Genomic DNA, 19,301 nt, shown 5'->3' with positions numbered 1-19,301 from the left:
CAAGGAGACACCTGGGGCCGTTTTACCTTGGCGTAGGAAAGAGCCAGTTGTTGAAAGATGGCGTCATCTGGGGATTTACTATATGTGGCAATTCCTTGCTGGTCATCATCATAAGGATAGTTCACCACCAAAGAGCCTGTAAGGAAAAGGAACATGTATTTGGTTTCTTGGGTCTTTACCTCTGGGGATGACTCAGCCCAGCACAAAAGGTGCTCGGTTTGTCAACACAATGCAAAACAAACTTGCTGTTTCTCTAAGGCCACCAGACTAAGCCAGGTAAACATAACTGGTCAAATGCTACAGTGCAGAATTCTCTTTTCCAAGCTGTTCAAGCAGCCCAGGAGACACACTGGAAAGGAATTGCCAGCGACTCTACAGCATCAACCGGCAGCAATCCATCTTGACAAGGTTTCGCTGAGCCCTCTGGGATATTTCTATATGGGCACAGCCATCCGGGACTTGGGAACACGCTCCCAAACCAAGTTGGAGCCTTCCCATCTCTGGATGTTTTTAAGCAAAGTTTGGAACCATCGGGTTTAAATCAGGCTTTTCCTTTTTAATTTTTACGTTTACATCATTTCTCTTTAAATTTAAAACCTTTCATTGATTTAACCTTTTGTTTGTGTTTTAAAATCTTAGAACCGCCCAGAGATTTATATTTGGGGCAGAATAAACATGGGTTAACTAAAGACCAACACACACACAAAGAGAAGCAAGAAAATGCAACCAGTTGAATTACAACCATCAAAAGCAGGAGGTTTTCAGTGCTGAGACCCTATAGTTTTTCAGGGTCTTCCAGAGAGGATTTTCTTGCAGTGACCCCCAGTCAAACAAATCTTTAAGAAGCCATCACAAAGGGTGGAACTTCCACAGACGGCCAGATTCAGTCCAACCTGTCCGCCCCTTCTTCAAGTGTTTGTTTTGTTTTACATTTTATATCCCACTCTTCCTCCATGGAGCCCAGAGCAGTTTACGACATACTTGAGTTTCTCCTCACAACCACCCTGTGAAGTAGGTTAGGCTGAGAGACACGTGACTGGCCCAGAGTCACCCAGCTAGTATAATGGCTGAATGGGGATTTGAACTCGGGTCTCGCTTGTCCTAGTCCAGCACTCTAACCACGACACCACGCTGGCTACTAGTGTTGCCTTTGGGAGACAGCAGAGACCTCCCAGGGCAATCGGAGGTCCAGAACGGAGACGCCAAAGGCCTGCAGTCCAAGCGGGGCCACATTCTCTTACCTCCGTGCAAGTTTGCAGACAGCACAAAGGGGTAGGACTTCAGCCAGTTCATGACGGCTCTCGTCTCCAGCTGCAGAGGGTCAGTGATCTGGACAAACTGATCCGGAAAGTTCCGATTCAGGTCAAAATTGTTGCTGTTGTTTCTGCCAACAGTCCCCATGCGGTCCCCTGGAAGCACAAAACAGATTGTACAGCCTTTGCTTCCGGTGTTTGCTTTCCCCTCTGCCCCCAAACCTGCGCCCCCAGGGGAGTGGGAAGGGACGGGCAATCATTGGCCTTGTGTGTGTTTTAGTCTTACATTTCTATCCCACTCTTCCTCCACGGAGCCCAGAACGGTATACAGGGTTATGTTTCTCCTCACAACAATCCTGTGAGGTAGGTTAGGCTGAGAGAGAAGTGACTGGCCCCGAGTCACCTAGTGAGTTTCAAGGCTGAATGGGGATTTGAACTCGGGTCTCCCCAGTCCTAGTCTAGGCTCTGTTGCTACCCACATGCAACCTCAGCCATTGCAGCTGGGGATTCTGGGAGTTGTAGTCAGTAACATCTGGGAATCCCTGTTAGAGGGAGCACTGGTTGCCTCCCCCGGTCTAGACCAGTGGTCCTTCTAAATCTTTCCATCTCTGTGCGGAATGAGTTTTGTTCTGGGTGGCAGGATCCAGCCAGCGTGTTCACACCTGCATTCAGAGTGGGGCCTTCCTGATTCAACCAGAGTGGGATCTAAATTGAACTGAGCGGACATCCGAAAACTTGTGAGCACACACTCGTGAGCACGCCTAGGATGAAACAGTAGTCTAGACCAAGGTTTCTCCACGTTGGGTCCCCAGATGTTATTGGACTTCAATCCCATAATCCTCAGTGGCCTTTGGTTGGGGATTATGGGAGTTGAAGTCCAAGAACATCTGGGGACCCAACATGGAGAATCCCTGGTCTAGAGGGTGGATGAATCCGGGCCATGAGCTTGAGAAGGCCGGAGATGACGGCCTCATAAACAGCATTCCCAACAACACTGGTATGACCCCCAAGCCGCTTGTACAAGAGACGGCTCACCTTCTTGGGCCTTTTCGTAGCCGTCCGGGTTCATGGAGGGCATGATGTGGATCCGCGTCTTCCGGACCAAGTCGGTCACTTCAGGGTCGGTCCCGTAGTTCTTGCAGAGATACTCTATGAGGTTCAGGAGCAGTTCCCGGCCCACCACCTCGTTGCCGTGCATGTTACCAATGTACTTGAACTCTGGCTCGCCTAGATACACACACACACACACGTTTCAGATACAGGTCAGCTTTCGCTTTAGCACTTCAAAGTATCTGGAAAGCAGGACATCTCAGAGCTGCCCCCAGGAGCATCGATTCATTAGAAACCCTCTCTGAACCAGAGTGCCTCCTTTAAATCAGCATCCTCATTCTGCTGTGCTTGCCTGGAAGACAGGGGCTTAGTATTTAGGGATGTGCCTGCAGCATTTCCTGGGCAGATGCCGCCACAAGCTAGACTCCTGTCACTTCCCGATCCGCTACATCATCATCATCATCATTATTATTTCTTGTTTACACAGTCAGTCAAGTGTTATTGACTGGTTTGTTTTATCCAGACATCGAGTCCTTCCCAAGGACCTGGGATGCCAGAATTTTATTGTCAATGGTTATAGATATCGTCGCAGAATATAGGCTGTTCCCAGTAAAGTTGCTTTTTGTAACTGGCTGATGGTGATTTCTGTGGCCCCGATGGTGTTGAGGTGCTCTTCAAGGTCTTTTGGGACTGCACCCAAGGGCGCCAATGACCACTGGGATTACTTTGGTCTTTTTCTGCCACAGCCTTTCAATTTCAATGTGTAGATCTTTGTATTTGGTGATTTTTTCTATTTCTTTTTTTTCTATTCTGCTATCCCCTGGTATTGCTATGTCGATTATTTTGACTTGTTTTTCTTTCTTCTCGATTACAGTTGTTGTTGTTGTTGTTATTATTATTATTAATTATTTGATTTCTATACCACCCTTCCAAAAATGGCTCAGAACGGTTTACAAAGAGAAATAAAACAAATAAGATGGCTCCCTGTCCCCAAAGGGCTCACATTCTAAAAAGAAACATAGGATACACACCAGCAACAGTCACTGGAAGTACCTGACTGGCTCAATGCCTGCTTGTCTCCCCCTTTAGAGGGACCCTACGCAGCTTTCACTCCGGCCAGCAGGTCTTCTGGGGCCAGCCCCTTCCAAAGGAGCATCCCCTGCCAGACACACTGCTCGTCCACGTTTTGAACCCGGCTCTGCTGCACAAGCGGAGAACTGCCTCCTCCACCGCTCACCTGCTTCGTGGATGCCCGGGCGGTCCGAAATCTCCATCACGTACAGGGCCCTCTCCTCCACCGACTTGCCCACTGGGTAGAGGCGAGTGATGTTGGGGTACTCGTTGGCGTACTTCCGCAGGAAGATCTCCATGTCGGGAAAGTGGTGGTGGCGGAAGTCCTCCGGCTGGATCGCCTGGTGGGCCGCGGTGGGCTTTTCTGGGCGGGTGGTGTTGGCAGCCATGGGCGTGGCAGGGACCGGGGCCTCCTGGGTGGGGCTGGAGGCTGGCATGGCAACTGTGGTCTGCAAAGAGAAGTCCACGACCGTTGTGTTCCCCGCTTTCACCTCCACGTTCTCTACGGTGACTGGCAGGTAACTGGGGGGGAGAGAAAGAGACAGACAAGAACATGCCTTCAGCTTGAAAGCGATTTCAGCGGGACTCAGCCAGGAGGATACCAGACAAGGGCTGACTAAACCCCATCTCCCCCCTTACAAAGACCAAGCAGCTAGGATACTGAGCTACCCCCAAGGATCCCGCCGGGGGGGGGGGATCTCTAAACAGAAGGCAAACCCGCTACAAAGGAGAGCGTGTCTGGGGAAGAACGCTTTTCTAGAGAACCAACAGCAAGTCACATCTATGGCACTCCCAACACACACACAGTGTCTCGTCCATCTTCCAAGCACTCGGTGAGAAGGGTGGCTAGCAGCGTTCCCTGTTAACAGGGATTCCCAGATGTGGTTGACTACAACTCCCAGAATCCCCAGCCAAAGGCCACTGCAGCTGGGGATTCTGGGGGTTGTAGTCAGCACCCAGGAATCTCAGTTACACAGAATACTGGTCACTCTTCTAAAGGTGGACGGACACGCGCTCACGTGCAAGGCCAGCGAGTGAATTCTTAGAGCCCAGATCGGATACCAGCTCACAGCCCAGCACTCGATTCGCTCAGCCTTGACGTGGAAGCTGGGCAGAGGTTCCAAAAGCTGCTTCGTCATCCCTCTAACCAAGAAGGGCTGAAGGGAGGAACAGGCCTTCCCGTGCGTGCAGCTGAGCAGGTTAACATGTTGCCTCCCCATTTGCTGCTGCATGTTCTGGTCTCCTGCTCCGTTTGCATAAGCAATGGGGACAAGGAGCAGTTCTTGCCCGGCTCGCGGCAAAATGAGGCCAGGCAGCAAAAGCAAGGCCATCTCCTGTAGCAGGAAAATGCTCTCCCAGCTCAAAGCTAACGGCTGCCAGTGGTCAAGGCACGGCACCATCGGTCAGCTCTTAGGAACATTGGAAGCACAGAGTCAGACCATTCCTCCACCCAGCTCAGTGTTGTCTACCCCAACTGGCAGCAACTTCTCCACGGTCTACCTGGAGATGTTGCCAGGGAGTGAACCCGGGACCTCCCGCATGCCAAGCAGGGGCTCTTCTCCCGCTGAGCTACAGCCCCATCCCCTCAGGGGAATATCGTCCAGCACGGACAGGTAGGCACCCAACCCAAGCAAACCCTGCTTAGCAAAGGGGGCCATTCATGGCTGCTACCACAAGGCCAGCTCCAGAGATTTACCCCAGGACGGCAGCCGTGACGTTGTAGGTCCCAGGCACGAGCAGCCTGCGGTAGTCCCCAAACGGGCCAGTGGTGATGTTGTGAGCAATCCCAGCCACCGCAATGGTGACGTTTTCCAAGCCCGCGCCGCTGACCGAATCCTTGACGAACCCTCCGATGCCAATGTGGACCTGGACAGATGGATGCAGAATGGATCAAAGGTTCAGGCACATCCACCACGCAATTCTTGGCCTCCACCATGCCTGTAGCTTCGCTCTTCACAGCAAAGGGTGTACTTCGCACTAACAAGCAGCGTCCTCTCTCACAGGGACTACAACTCCCAGAATCCTGCTGTGGACTACAACTCCCAGAATCCCCAGCCACAACGGCCTGTGCTTGGGGATTCGGGCGGTTGGCGTCCACAACAGCTGGGAATCCCTGTGAGAGGGAACACCGCTAACAAGTGTTCCCCACGAACAATGTCTACACACGCCCCATTATCAAAAATAGATATTGTTCTATTCAACACGTAACCTTATAAAGAGGGAGAGAATAAAGAGATCTGGCGATGAAGATCACAGCCTCGCCAACGCTCCGATACCAAGGTATAAAAAGGGTACCCGCTGCAGTATGAGAGACCCCGAGACAGGTGTCTGTTTATTAGGTACTTTTCAGAACCCCACATTATGTGACTCCGTCAGCAGAATGTCAGACAGAGCCTGGATATCAAATCCTCAGGTCCGCCTGAAACATGAGAACGGCTGCCGAGGAGGCCATCCTGCTTTCTGCATCCCTGCAGCTGCATCTCGCCCACCATGATGGGAGGACAGAGCTCCCCATTCAACTGTCGCCGACGCCATTCGGCAGAAGAACTCTCTAGAGCAGAAGGCCAGCGGGGCACATTTTCTCCTGCCTGCAGATCTGCAAGAGGTGGGTGCAGAGGGCTGGGCCAGCCCAGTTGTGGTTCATTGTGCTGCTTTTTGTGCACTGCTTTTATTTATTTATTCAATTTCTATGCCGCCCTTCCAAAAATGGCTCAGGGTGGTTTACACAGAGAAATAACAAACAAATAAGATGGAGAAATAACAAACAAATAAGGCGGTTGCTTTTGTGACGAAGGAAAGCCAGCAACGCTCAGAACGGATGCTGGATTAAGCCCCACATCGCCTTCGGGCAGAGTTACACCTCTTCAGCTCATAGGAACACAGGAACATAGCAAACTGCCATATACAGAGTCAGACCCTTGGTCTCTCAAGCTCAGTCTTGTCTTCACAGACTGGCAGCGGCTTCTCCAAGGTTGCAGGCAGGAGTCTCTCTCTCAGCCCTCTCTTGGAGAAGCCAGGGAGGGAACTTGGAACCTCCTGCTCTTCCCAGAGCGGCTCCATTCCCTGAGGGGAATCCTCTTACAGTGCTCATACTTTTAGTCTCCCATTCATATGCAACCAGGGCAGACTCTGCTTAGCTAAGGGACAAGTCATGCTTGCTACCACAAGACCAGCTCCCTTCCTTCCCAGCCACCGAGGCCCGAGGAAGAGATGACGGGCCCAGCGCCCAGCAGGAGGGCCGAATTTGTGCAGCCCTGCCTCGAATTTCCTCTCCATTTCCAAATGGACACACCCAGCTCATGTAAGCCGCCAACAATGTGGTCAGAGAAAGGCCTATTTACAGGAATGTGGGGCTGAACCAATCCTGCAATTCGGGGTGGGTGGGTGGGGAAGTCAAGCGGAAAGAACTTCCAAACTATAGAGAAGACGGATGGGTGACCTTGGCTAAACTGACGTTTGCTTCTTTTCTTTTCTTTTTAAAGTCTTTCTATGATTAGATAACACAGACAAAACTAAATAGATCGTTCCGTTGCAGTCCCTTCACTTTAGATGCTACTTTAGAGTTTATTCATAAGGTGACTTTCTCACAACCTTGTCCTTGCTTGCTTCATTGGTTAAATTCAAAATTTGAATCTTTTGCTGCAGCTAAGCTAGACATTTTACGCAAGCAACAGCCTCTTAGTAGCTCAGATGCGGTACAGTTTTGCTGTATCTAAGCTAGCAATTTTAACGTGTACTCCTCGGTAAGGAGAGCCGGTCTGGTGGGAGCAAGCATGCCTTGTCCCCTTAGCTAAGCAGGGTCCACCCTGGTTGCATACAAAAGGGAGACTAGAAGTGTGAGCACTGGAAGAGATTCCCCTGAGGGGATGGAGCCGCTCTGGGAAGAGCAGAAGGTTCTAAGTTCCCTCCTGGCATCTCCTGAGGGAGATTCTTCCTGCTTGCAACCTTGGAGAAGCAGCTGCCAGTCTGGGTTGACAAAACTGAGCTAGAGGGAACAAGGGTCAGACTCCGTATATGGTAGCTTCCTATGTCCCGTTTGTTACTCAGAGGACCTTGGGGAGCACCTGGCATTCTGGCAAACGAGCTACAGGATATGGAAACCCCTATCACTAGGGTCCTCACTTTCCTGCCCAACCTCCAGGCCGAAGTGACGGATGGGGCCATTTGACATTTCTATGTGCCTGAAACATGTACCAGGGACAGCTCACACTCACACCCAACATGAAGTCCAAGCAAGGTCTCACCTGTTCGATGAAGGTGAGCAGCGACTCCCGGTTATTTTCCCATTCTTCCTCAAGCTGCGAAGTCGGCGGATATTTGCAGCAAGACAGCTCAAAGGTGATCTCAAAGCAGTTGTGCCACACATAGTTATAATCTTGCATGCCGCCTAGGGAATTTAAAGGAAGAGTTATGAAGCCATTAAGCAAAGCACCACCACTCGAGGACCTCCGCATCCGCAGAACCTCATCCCATCATTTCAAATTAGCTTCAGCAAACGACTCTTGCCCGCCGGCTATGCGAACGGCTAAGAAAAAAGGACGACACTAAGCCAGCAAGGAAGGCTGCTGTTCTGGGTACCACTGCCAGGTCTGTGTCTCTGTGTCCAAGTGGACACAGAGACAGAAAGACACACACACACACACACCAGTGAGCGATAACATCCGTAGCAGCCAAGGCTCTTCGAAGCAACCTGCCAGTTTTCCAGATAAGAGAGTCCAGATTTTGAGCATCTAGCAGGTCTTCTTAGGTAGCACCTCTAGACACATTTTCAGAAGCAGTCAAGATGCCAGCCAGCAGAAATCCTGCTCTTTCAAAGGGCCAGGAAGAATCTGGCATAACCACTGCTCAGGCTCTCACTTCAGGTTACCCAAGGAGAAAGGAACAGGCCTGCTGGATCAGGCCCAAGGAGGCCCATCTAGTCCAGCACCCTGTTCCCCACAATGGCCCACTAGGTGCTTCTGGGAAGTCCACAGGTAAAAGCTGAGGGTGTGTCCTTTCTCCTGCTGTTGCTCCCCTGCAACTCGGGTTTAGAGGCATCTTACCACTGAACCTGGAGGTGGCCTCTAGCCATCCAAGCTAGTAGCCACTGACAAACCTGCCATCCATGAGTTTATCTAAGCCCCGCATATAAAGCCACCCAAGTTGGCGGCCATCACCAACATCCCAGGGCAGAGAAGGCCACAGATTAAGCGCCACATGGAAAGATACAAGAGAACACTTTTGCTGGTTCCATTTTATCAGGAAAGCTCTTTCTGCCTTTGAAGCAGACAAGTTTCCCCGAAAGAACCACAGAATGCTACCGACGTGCCCAGCCCAACTTCAAGTCCAACCCCACAATGGCAAAGTTGATGCATTCGCCTCGTGCTTGGCAGAGCCAAGGCACCCCTTGGGAAGACCGAACCAGAGAATTCACACGCCAGTCATCACTCACTGGCCGACGTCCAGGAGGTGGGCACAGAGAGCCTTAACTGATAGTCCGTAGGCATTTCCGTGGGCAGCTTTTCACCCGAGGCCTGCTCCTTTGCAGCAGCGAGAGACGTAAGAGGAAACTGAGCAAGCCACACAGCATTTTAGGGCAAGACAGCTTTCCACAAAGGTCTGGACCCAAACAACGGATGAGCAGGGGGCGCAAAGGCTGATTTGTACTGGAACAGGGAGGCTTCGTGCAGTACTAAGTCACAGGATATCGGGGGTTCGCATACAGTGCAAGATAGACAGCGAAGACAGACGACACCGGCTGTAGGATATCCACTCGTGTCTCTCGAGGGCCAAAAGGAGGCTTTGAAAAGAGCTTCCTCGAATACTTGCACAACTGCTTGCATGAACGGAAGCGCTCCTCTGATTTGGGGCCACACAACTCCTTTTTCATACACCCGTCAAGTCAGGAACGGCCCTTCCGTGAGCAGAGGAGGCTGCTCGCTCTCCCTGGGCCCCAGCCAAAGACTTCAGGAGAAGCCTCCTTCCGGATTCCTGAAAAACTGACCCCGACACACAGCTACCCACGTCCTTCCCAGAACATTTTTGCGACAGACCCCTCTGGCGCTACAACACTGTCCCCTCTCACAGGGACTCCCAGACACCGTGGACGACAACTCCCACAACCCCCTAGCAAAGGCGACTGCAGCTGGGGATGCTGGGAGTTGTAGTCAACCAGCTGATGTCACAGCCCTGGGGTAAGGGCCGCGTTGTGTCCGACTTGGGGCTTGCTGTGGTTGTTGGCGACCTGGGCGCAGAGCGTTTCGCCCCGGCAGGAAGCAAGCGGGCAACATTACGCCTGCACTTGGGCCCCCAACCCCAGAGGATTGGGGGCCACACTTTTAAAAAGCAGCACACGCACCTTGGAAGCTGCTTATGAGCTGAGTATTCTGTTTTGTAAGCCACGTCCCCTGAAGAAGGGGATGCATGGGACTCGACTCTTGGATAAATGGCGACTACCCCATTCCAGAGCTTCCCCCTCCTGTCTGCTTTTGAGGCTTCATGGCCCATTAGGCAGACCTCCTGCAGGCAACTTCTCTCCCCACAGAGAAGCTGCCCCACCGCTTTCCCAGGCTCAGTTATTCGCACTGGAGAACCTGAAGGCGCGCTTGGTTTACGCAAGGACCGGTTCTTATCAGCAGAGCCCAAGACGAAAACCTCGCCGCTTCTGCAATTTCCGTGAGCCCAGCAGAGGTTACAGAGACGCACAGAGCCAGTTTTCGAAATGGCCCAACTGACTTCAATCAAGCATTCAAAGCATGTGGCTTCCGTGGCTCTAGGATACCGGGTGGGGAGTTGGCCTTGTATCTCACAGCAAAAAGACAAGTCGGGCGGTGTGGGGGGGAGTTTCAGTGGGACCTGGAAGAAGTGCCTTGGGCTGCAAAGCTAGCTTCCTTCTGTGGCCACCAACTTCAGAAGGCCACTAGGCTCTTGACTAACAGCCCTAAACTACCCCATACTGAATTACATACTGAGACTATAGGTGAGCACTGTAAGATATTCCCCTCAGGGGATGGGGCTGCTCTTGGAAGAGCATCTAGGTTCCACGTTTCCTCCCTGGCTGCAGCCTCTCCAAGATAGGAAAAGATTTTTTTAATAGAACAAGATTTTTTTTATTGAACCAACAAACTACCAAAGCATACAGTATGTTGCCAAAGCACAATTATATACAAAGTGGTTGTTTGGACATGATATATCTACAAAGATTTACACACAATGATTTGGAAACCCACAAGGTTACGAAGTATATGCAGGTAGTACTGTAACTCGGGGGTGGGGGATTACAAGGCACATCAGGTAATGAGGGGGGGGGTTACGTCCGACGTCCATTTCCACAATTTGTCCCATTGCTGTTTAGAAGAGATACTCTTGTCTTTTTGCACATAACCATACAGACTTTTCCAGAAGAGATTTACTGTCTAATCCACGTGAACCTCTTGGTCACATCTTCCCTCCCTATTCCTATGCAGGAGCATTGCATAAATGACATACAGGTTTACTAACCTGATTACGAGGGGAACATTCCAATTCCCTAGTATGAGGGCACCCGCTCCATCCCGTTTCCTTGAAGGTTTCCTTCTGGGACCTCGAAAGGAGGTTCTATCGCTCAAACCCGAGGTTAGTTCTTCCCAAGTCTGTTTTCCCAAATCAGGCCACTCTAACAGCTTGCTTACTCCCTGCCACACTCTTTTGGCTACCACACACTCTTTTAAGAAATGTGAGTGGGTTTCCCTGAATGTTTTGCCTAGCTCACTAGCTTTCTGTTTGCAGGTGATTTTAGGGCACTCTTGCTGGTCCTCTGGGAGCCATGGCTTAGCCTCAGGGCTGAGAGAGACTCCTGCCTGAAAATCTGGAGAAGCCGCTGCCAGTCTGTGCAGACAATCCTGAGCTCAAAGGACCAAGGGTCTGACTCAGTACATGGAAGCTGCCTATGTTCCTAATTGCTGTGACCACAATCCACAGCACCGCAGCCAGAAGTGACTGCAAGCCAAGCTCCTCAGCCAGCGGACACACAACTGTATCGCCAGAATGCCCAAACCACCACAGAGAGCGGCTGTCAAATGTGGATCCTCAGATGACACTGTACCACAATTCCCATCAACCTCAGCCACAATGGCCAAGGGTGATGGGAGTTGATGTCCCACAACATCTGGAGGTGCACACCTGGAGGCCCCTGGCCTAAGTAGTAAAGACCATCTGGTCTGGGGAAGTCTTCAGTTGGGGACAATCGGCTTAGCTCAGGGCTACACAACTTTGGTCCTCCTACAGATGTGAAACTACAACTCCCACCACAGCCAACCATTGGCTGCTGTGGCAGGGCATTATGGGAGCTGTAGTCCCACAACAGCTGGCGGGCCAAAATCACACAGCCCTATCTTAGCTACTAGTGTTAGATGCTTCACTCACACACACACACACACACACCTTTATCTAACCTCTATTCTATCTGTGTATAAAACCTCTTTATTTATTCTCTATTTTATCTTTGTACCCCACTTTTGGGGGCCCTGACTGGCTGACAAGTGGCGTAGATTTAAGCACTGGAAACTCATGACTCTTCAAGAACACGACGCTCATCGGGACGGACAAGGAGTGGCCCAGCTCTCGCTTGGAGAAAGCATTTGACAATGAAGAAACCCCTCTCCAACACTGCCTCCGTGCCGAGGATGAGCCTCGACTCTTCCGGCCAGGGCTGCTGAGACCAACTTGCCTCTGGGAAGAGAAAAGGAGTTGGGCTCCTTCAGGATATCCTGGTCGGAGCTGAACTCCAGGATGAGGTTTCACAAAGGCTCCCTCATCCTGACTCCTTGCACATCAAACACAGCCATCCTTGTTGAATCAGTAGACCCACCATTTCCACCACCTGGGTGTGTCTGCAGTGGGGAGGGGAGGGGAAGCCGGAAGTAGGGAAGTGGAGGCAGCCGCCGTCGCTGCTGGCAAACAGCAAGAAGGCAACATGTGTATTTGAACAGTGAAGTTGCCAGCAGAGAAAACAGGATGGTCAAGTACGTACATGTTTCATTTCGCCCCAGACTGCAACCGAGAAACATTCCCACCGGTTTCTGACACGCTAGCTTCTGGATACTTCCCCAAATAAATACAAGATCCAAAGCAGCTTCCAAACCGTGGACACAGCTTCATAAATATAAGACCAGTAAAAGTGTTTAGCCTTGAAGAAAAAGCTCGGCAAAACTTACAAAATCAAAACAGCCAGGAGCCTCCACAACAAAAGCTATAGACCTCAGCCACAACTCCTTGACACACTTACAGTCAGGTCCCACTCAGTGGTGCTCAAAACTAGACCGGGGGAGCAGACAGGTGGACCCTTGACACCAGACCCAAAACCTGTGAAGCATCCCCTTGAAAACCATAGACAATTGTGGGGAAGAGAGCTGGTCTGGTGGTAGCATGCATGACTTTTTAAAAAAATTGTATTTATTCAATTGCCTACTGCCCTTCCAAAATGGCTCAGGGTGGTTTACAATTAAAACAAAACCATTAAAATCAGTTAATTAAAACAAATTGTAACACAGCATAAAACAACTAATGATGAAAACACCATAAAACAGCAATTAAACAACCAGAACAATTTAAAAACACTGAAAACCAGGTTACATTAAAAAAAATTACAATTATTTAAAAACCCTGGAAGGCCAGGCCAAAGAGATAGGTTATAGGGCTCTCCTGAAGGCCAATCCAGAATTCAAACTGTGGATTTCTGCCAGGAGTGCATTCCACAGTCCAGGAGTGGCTACAGAAAAGGCCCGCCTCCGAGTGGCCACCAGACGCACCGGTGGTAGCTGGAGACAGATCTCTTCAGATGACCTTAACGTGCAGTGGAGATCACGCAGAAGAAGGCGCTCTCGGAGGTAATCTGGACCTAAGTCGTTCAGGGCTTTAAAGGTAATAACCAGCACTTTGTATTTTAACCTGGAAACATATTGGCAGCCAGTTTCCAATTAGCTAAGCAGGGTCTGCCCTGGTTACATATGAAAGGGAGACTAGAAGTGTGAGCACTATAAGATATTCCCCTTAGGGGATAATGAGGCCACTCTGGGAAGAGCTTCTACAGGTTGCAAGTTCCCTCCCTGGCGGCATCTCCAAGAGAGAGCTGAGAGAGACTCCTGCCTGCCACCTTGGAGAAGCCGCTGCCAGTCTGTGCAGACGAGACTGAGTGAGATGGACCTATGGTTTCACCCAGTAATTCAAAGGCTCCAGCCCCAGCATGAGGAAGCTCCACATTCAATTCGGTGGGAGCCGTCACCTCCACCCACCCATGACTTTTGCCACTGACTGTGTTGAGGAGCAAGTGAATGGAACACACCGCATTCCTTGAGTCAAGAACTGTCCGTCAACAATGATTTAGACAACATCCGCGGCCAGCAATCTGCAACACGCAAAAGTAAACAGCAGCGTATTTGCTTATATTTAAACACACTCGACACAGACAACTCCTTTACGGATTGTTTTCTTGTACGAACAACGAAATGCACCCCACCGAGACAGGCACACGTGGCTATATCAAGAGCAAATGATACATTGTGGAAAACATGCCTCGGGATACTCTTTCAGAAGACCAGACAACAACTCAAGGACGCATCGACCTGTGACGGGCACCGAGATCAGGTTGCCAGGAGTCCCGCAGTTCATTCCAGCCGCCTTACCTTCCAGGTCGTACCACTGAGCGCCATTGGTGATGCCGTCTTTGAACGTTTCCCCCTCCTCGCCCGGACAGTTGGGGGTGCCGGTTTTCATGATGGGGTGGTTTGACGCATAAGCCTTGGCCAAGTACTTGAAGACCTCGTCGTCAGCAGACTTGCTGTACAGCCCAGAGATCTGGTGCTTGGGAGAATCGTCAAAGGGATAGCTGGCCACCACCGAGCCCCCGTGCAGGTTCGCAGAAAGGACAAACCTGGTGGAAGCAGGAGAAGCACAGCAGTCAGCAGAGCCAAGGAGACAAAAAGAGAGAGGAGCGCTGGTCTCGTGGCAGCGAGTATGCATTGCCCCCTTGGCGGAGCAGGGCCCACCCTGGTTAGCATTTGGATGGGTGACTACATGTAAGCATGATAAGATATTCCCCTTAGGGGATGGAGTTGCTCTGGGAAGAGCATCTGCACGCAGAAGGTTCCAAGTTCCACCCCCCTGATATCTCCAAAGTAGGGCTAAGAGAGACTCCTGCCTGTACCCTAGGAGAAGCCGCTGCCAGTCAGTGTAGACAATCCTAAGACAAGGGCCTGACTCAGTATAGGACAGCTTCCTTTGCGATGAGACCATAGCTCAGCGGTAGAGCACCTGCTTGGCATGCAGAAGGCCCCAGGTTCAGTCCTCAGGTGTAGAGCTGGAAGAGAGTGCTCCCTCTAACAGAGATTCCCAGATGTTGATGACAACTCCCAGAACCCCCATGCAAAAGCCACTGAAGCTGGGGATTCTGGGAGTTGTAGTCCACAACCTCTGGGAATCCCTGTGAGAGGGAACATTGATGGGAAAGAGTCTGCCTAAAAGCGTAGAAAGTTGCTGCCAGTCAGTGTAGACAACCCTGAGCTGGGCAGACCAACAGTCTGACTCCGTATCGGGCAGCTTCCCACAGAGTCAAGATAAGCAGACTTAATGGGGCATGCTTTATCCACCACACGAGACTCCACTAAAGCAACAAAACCAACTGGGTGGAATTGCGGCGATTGTTTATAGGTTAAAACCTGGTTGAAGCGAAGGCCCACCCCAAGCAAGTGTGGTGCAGCAAATAAGATGATGGAGCCCTCTCTGTAAACTCCTGCAAACAACTAGTAACTAGATAGAAAGCCCAAGAGCTGTCAGTGCTAGCAATTATGCTGGCAAAACCAACTGAAGTCTGGTATGGGGAAGCCAGACTGTAAAAGCACTCTAAAGGCAACCGTTACTATGGTTCCCCACAAGTGCAGTAACTGGGGATGCAATTCCTAAGTTTGTAAATGTCATTCTAGATCAAGAACGCACACTAGCTAAGAAATGGATGTGCAACGGAGCTGCAGAGACTCGCCTCACAGGGACTGCAAGCAAACAGAGGCACAAAATTGCTAACCTGTCCAGAGTTCCTCCCAGGGCCCTCGATATTCAAACACGTGCATTTAAAGACAAGCCTGTTATTGGCAGAACTTGTCTTTAACACGAGGCTGCTCCACTGTAGTGTTAACTTGATTCCATAGAAGCAGCTCACAAACCGTTAATGGGCTCCCTGCGCAGGCTTCAGCTGGTTTATCCAGCTTTGTACCACCAGCAACCAAGAACTGCAGCAGCAGTTTTATTGCACGCCGACGCAAGCCAGGAGGCGGCCACAATGGGTGGCTTTGTTCAGCTCGTGTCCATCGTTTCAATCTGAATCATTTCAACAGTCGAGTTTGGGCGCCTGGATTTGGATTTACACCGCAAGGGAGAGCTCGGCAAGATCCGGTTGGGTCGGTGCAGCAGGACTGCAGCTATTAAGTCCTGTGACCTTTTGGAACAAATGTGGGGCTGTTTAGGAGTTCTGTTTCTGTCCTGTACCAGATCGCTTGCTTAATTTCCCCCCGGGGTGGTAAACAGGTTGTGCTTCCTAGGGCATCGCTGATAAGGGAGACACCACACCAACTGTCTCCTCCACGGACAATCGTTAGGACCTCCTAACTCAGTAACGAGCATGACGCACCTAAATCAACAGTGTACTGAACATCCAACGACGAATCCTCGAAAAGCACGCTGGGCTCAGAGACCCACACTTAACTGCATGCCAGGAGATAGCACAACTGCTCTTAGAGACTATCAGCACGTCAATTTTAATTCATTCTCATTGTCCACCACACTTCTCTTTAGCAGAAGGAGATTCGAGTTAGAGGATTCCCCAACTCCAAAGAGTGGACTAGTCTGCCACAGCGGGGGCTCTCCTTTGCTGGGGAGTTTTCAAACTGAGGCTAAACTAGTACCTGTCAGCAGGGCTGGGCTAGAAGACCGCCGAAGTCCCTTCCAGATCCCAATTTCTATTACCTAAGAGGGAGATGGTTTAGACTCCACTTCCCAGTAATGCAAAGGTTCCCAATCAGGGGTCTCCAGACGTTGTGGTGACCACAGTGCCAAGTATGATGGGAATTTTAGTCCAACATAATTGGTTGTATTCTATACACGTAGGTCCCACTCTTCCTCCAAGGATCCCAGAGCAGCATTCCGAGTTACACCACCCACAACCACCCTGCGAGGTAGGTTAGACTGAAAGATAAGTGACTGGCCCAGAGTCACCACCCAATCAGTTTCATGTCTCAGTAGGGATTCGAACTCAGGGCTCCCCAATCCTCGTTTGACACTCTAACCACTATACCACACTGGCTCCACAGATCTCATACCCACAATGATCCCCAGCTTCCAGAAGTCCTTGAGCCCAGTGGCAGGGATGGTGGGAGCTGCAGCCCAATATAATGTCAGAACCTAATGGGAGCTGCAGTCATAAGAACAGCCCTGCTGGATCAGGCCCAAGGAGGCCCATCTAATCCATCATCCTGTTTCACACAGAGGCCCACCAGATGCTTCTGAGAAGCCCACAGGCAGGAGTTGAGGGCCTGCCCTCTCTCCTGCTCTTACTCCCCTGCAACTGGTATTCAGAGGCATCCTGCCTTTGAGACTGGGGGTGGCCGATTGACTAATAACCGTTGATAGCCATCTCCTCCATCAATTTGTCTAAGCCCCTCTTAAAGCCATCCAGGCAACATCACCCATCAATATCGCCACTACAAGGAGAGAGAAGCTGTCCTCCAACATAAACATCTCCTGACGGGAGCTGGAGTCCATCCCTGCAAGCACCCCAGGGATGAGGGGTGCTGTAGTCCAACATCACCACCCCCAGCAGGAGACCAGCACGACTGAACCCCTGCAGTAGGGGTCACCCCCACCCACCCACCCCTCCAACCCTCTGGCCAGCCCCGCCCCCTTGGCACAAGCCCCACCCCTCTGATATAAACATCTCCTGATGGGAACTGTAGTCCATCCCTGCAAGCACCCTAGGGATGATGGGCATTGTAGTCCAACATCACCCCCTTGGGTCCCTCCCACTCACTGGACACCCCCACCCTGGTAATCATCTCCTGATGGGAGCTGTAATCCATCAATGCAAACACCCCAGGGATGACGGGCATTGTAGTCCAACATCCCTCCCACCCACTGCCCCCCTTATCACCTCCTGATGGGAGCTGTAGTCCATCACCGCCAGCACACCAGAGATGATGGGCGCTGTGCTCCATCCTCGCCACGTCCTTGTACTCCATCGCAAACCCCGCCCGCCCCCCGCCGCCAGCAGAAGAACCGGCAGGGGTCACCCTCCCCACCCAGCCACCCCTGAGGCCCCGCCCACCCACCCCCGCGCTCACCGGTTGCGCCGCATCCACTCCATCAGGGCGCGCACCTCGGGCACGGCGGACAGGTCGGGGGCGGCCTGGCCGAACTGGTCGGGGAAGCTGCGGTTGAGGTCCTTGCCGAGCGCGTTCTCGCGGCCCCGGCCGGGCGGCTGCTCCGCGTCGTCCACCAGCTCCTCCTCCTGCTGGCCTCCTCCTGCTCCTCCGCAGTCCCCCTCGCGGGCGCGGGCGAAACCGTCCGGGTTGAGGCTGGGCATCAGGTAGAGGTCGGCGGCGACCAACAGGCGCCGTGCGCGCGCCTCGCCGCGCCGCCAGCCCCGCAGCAGGTGGCGCGCCAGGCGGACCAGCAGCGCCCGGCCCAGCGGCTCGTCGCCGTGCACGTTGCCCACCAACTTGACCTGCGGCCGGCCGGGCAGCGGCGCGCCCCCGCCCGGGGGTTCCTCCTCCTGCTCGGCGGGCAGCCCGGCGCTCAGGCGCAGCACCCACAGCGGGCGGCCCTCGCCCGAGCGCCCCACCGAGAAGAGCCGCGCCAGCCCCGGGGACTCCAGCCCGCGCAGCGCCGCCTCCAGCTCCGACGCCGAGGACAGGTAGCGCGTCGGCGCCTCTTCCTCCTCCTCCTCCTCGGGGGACGCCGTCGCCGGGGAGGGCGAGGCGGGCGGCGCCGCCGCGGCCTCCGCCTTCTTGATGTGCGCCGCCGCCTCCACAGCAGGCCGGCCTCCCCCCAGCAACAGCAGCATCATGAGCAACCACAGGCCGCGGAGCCGCGCCGCCGCCATCGCCTCAGTCAGTCAGCAGCAAGAGCAGGAGGCGAGCACGGCTTCCTGCCGTCACGCCGACCAGCGGAAGGGGCGGGGCGCCCGGGAGCAGCCAATGGGCGAGCGCGCCTCGGAGGAGGGCGGGAGGGCGTCGCCGCCGCCGGGAAGGGGGAGGAGGGAGCCAATCGCGGCCCCCGCGGCGCCCTCTCCGTCACCCGCCCCGCCCCCGCCTCTCTTTGGCCCCTACGTTTGCTTTCTCCCGCCTTCCCCCCCGCGGCTATTGGTTCGGAGTCGTCCCAAGCGCGCCCCGGTGTTTGTTTATATTAATTGTTTATCATGCGCTCTGTGTGTCAAACTGTGGAGAAGCAACTATATTGTTTGTAATTGTTTACAGACTCGACCTTACATTCTTCCCCCCAATTGAACCTTGTTTCCCCTCCGCATTTCCTTATAGTTTTGGCCATTATCTAGTTTGAGCATTTAGTTTTTATGCACTTTTTGCATTTCTATCTTAGGAACCTAGGAAGCTGCCACATACTGAGTCAGACCCTTGGTCCATCTAGCTCAGGATTGTCTGCACAGACTGGCAGCGGCTTCTCCAACACTGCAGGCAGGAATCTCTCTGAGCCCTCTCTTGGAGATGCTACCAGGGAGGGGACTAGATGCTCTTCCCAGAGCGGCCCCATTGTCCCTTAAGGGCACGAGTCATGCTTGCTACCAGAAGACCAGCTTTCCTATCTTTCCTTATAGTTTTAGAACTTGACCACGATCTAGTCTGATTTATTTTTTATGCATTTTTTGCATTTCTATCTTCTTCTGTCCTCTATCCTTTTATACGCCCCTTT

At 52.4% G+C, this 19,301-nt stretch overlaps 1 protein-coding gene across 2 annotated transcripts in view; it reads right to left on the bottom strand.

Moving 5' to 3' along the window:
* CPD (carboxypeptidase D) overlaps nt 1-18,504 on the bottom strand; it is a 38,410-nt gene extending 19,906 nt beyond the window's left edge. For both annotated transcript variants that reach the window (XR_008311799.1, XM_053274996.1), the window contains exons 1-8: nt 17,717-18,504; nt 14,015-14,262; nt 7,619-7,761; nt 5,071-5,240; nt 3,541-3,896; nt 2,289-2,480; nt 1,242-1,409; nt 27-136 (exon numbers count right to left, since the gene is read on the bottom strand). Coding sequence is in view for 1 of the 2 variants with exons in the window: in XM_053274996.1 (XP_053130971.1) it covers nt 27-136; nt 1,242-1,409; nt 2,289-2,480; nt 3,541-3,896; nt 5,071-5,240; nt 7,619-7,761; nt 14,015-14,262; nt 17,717-18,477 (2,148 nt within the window). In the remaining variant the exon portion in view is untranslated. The remainder of the gene's footprint in view (nt 1-26; nt 137-1,241; nt 1,410-2,288; nt 2,481-3,540; nt 3,897-5,070; nt 5,241-7,618; nt 7,762-14,014; nt 14,263-17,716) is intronic.
* Nucleotides 18,505-19,301: the final 797 nt, after the last annotated feature.

This window comes from Hemicordylus capensis, chromosome 12 (assembly GCF_027244095.1).
Source record: "Hemicordylus capensis ecotype Gifberg chromosome 12, rHemCap1.1.pri, whole genome shotgun sequence".
NCBI classification, from domain to species: domain Eukaryota; kingdom Metazoa; phylum Chordata; class Lepidosauria; order Squamata; family Cordylidae; genus Hemicordylus; species Hemicordylus capensis.
The sequence above is the reverse complement of the archived record's forward strand: the minus strand, read 5'-3'. Positions and strand labels throughout refer to the sequence as shown.